Raw genomic sequence first — 1,456 nt, forward strand, 5'->3', positions numbered from 1 at the left:
ATGTAGATTTGACTAATCCATATATTCTTCCTCCTCCTATTTATTCTCAAATGGCATTTCCTGTTAACAAATCTGAAACTAGCCTATTTCAACAACCTATGAACAATTCTCAACAACAACTATTTGATACCACCAACATTACTACTGCTACTCCTAATGCACCTAATACTCCTACTATTACCAATGTTCATGAATCATCAAGTAAGAAGAGGAAGGCTAAATCCAAAGCCTATGAAATTGTCGATTCTACTACCATCACTGCTACTACTCCCAAATCAAAAAAGAGAAAGACAAAAGCTTCAAATGATTCAATTCCAAACACTTCATCATCTTCTCCAAACGATTCAGCAAGCCTTGGAAATAGTTCAACTATCACTACTACTACTGCTACTCAATCACCTAAAAGGAGTAGAAAATTAAATTTAGGACTTCAAAGTAATGATTTTAAAACATTAATAGAATTCAATAGATTTCTTTCAGAATTGAATGAACAAGAAGATATGAAACAATCAATTGAAGCAATACTTCCAAGATTTAAATTTGATTTTTTAAAGGCTTTAATTGTTTCATGTAGGAAAATTACACCTAAATATTTAACTAATTATAGATCTCATCAAACAAAGTATCAAACATTACTTCAAATTATTTCTGTAAAATCTGAAACTTTAAATTTAATTAAATTAATAACAAATGAAAATGATAATAACATTTGTAATAATAATAATAATACTATTAAATCAGTTGTAAATAATTTTGAAATGGATAATTATAATGATATTGTTAACAATACAAAACAAACTACTAATGATGTTCCAACAATTAGTCAATCAAATGAAGGAATAGTATTAGATTGGCATTCTTATTGTGATATTACATTAGATTTAATTCAATCAACATATCTTCCATTTTCCACTACTACAACTAATAATATCCTTAATAATACTAATGAATTTAATACTGTTAATAATAATAATATTGAAATTAATAATACTAATACTAATAATAATAATAATAATAATACTAATACAGTTAATAATAATGTAATTGATGATTCATTTAGTTTTTCAGATTTTCTTGATTGTTCTTCTGAAATTGTTCCATCCAATGAAAGAAACAATGAAGAATTAATTAATGATTTAATGAAACAATTAAATGAAAAGAATCAACAAATTGAACAATTAAATAGAATGTTTCAATTACAAGAAACTTATAATCAAAATCTTTTAAATTTAATTCAAACATTTAAAAATAATTTATATGAATTTGATCAAATTAATAATAATAATAATAATTTTATTTAATTATTATTATTTTAATTAATTTTAATATATGTTACAATTACAATTACAATTATTATTACAATTAAAAATATTAAAAATATTAAAATCTCTCATCAATTAAATCAATAAATTCATCACATTTAATAACATTAATAATATTTTCATTATTTAAATCT

The 1,456-nt window shown here is 22.5% G+C and overlaps 1 protein-coding gene across 1 annotated transcript; it reads left to right on the plus strand.

The window, feature by feature from the left end:
* Window positions 1-98: 98 nt before the first annotated feature.
* Window positions 99-1,301, plus strand: NAEGRDRAFT_76283 (uncharacterized protein; the record flags this gene model as incomplete). The annotated part of the gene is made up of 1 exon (XM_002668751.1): window positions 99-1,301. One exon carries the CDS (start codon window positions 99-101, stop codon window positions 1,299-1,301), a length of 1,203 nt encoding a protein of 400 aa, XP_002668797.1.
* Between the last annotated feature and the right edge of the window lie 155 nt (window positions 1,302-1,456).

This window comes from Naegleria gruberi (assembly GCF_000004985.1).
Source record: "Naegleria gruberi genomic scaffold NAEGRscaffold_107, whole genome shotgun sequence".
Lineage (NCBI taxonomy): Eukaryota > Heterolobosea > Eutetramitea > Acrasida > Naegleriidae > Naegleria > Naegleria gruberi.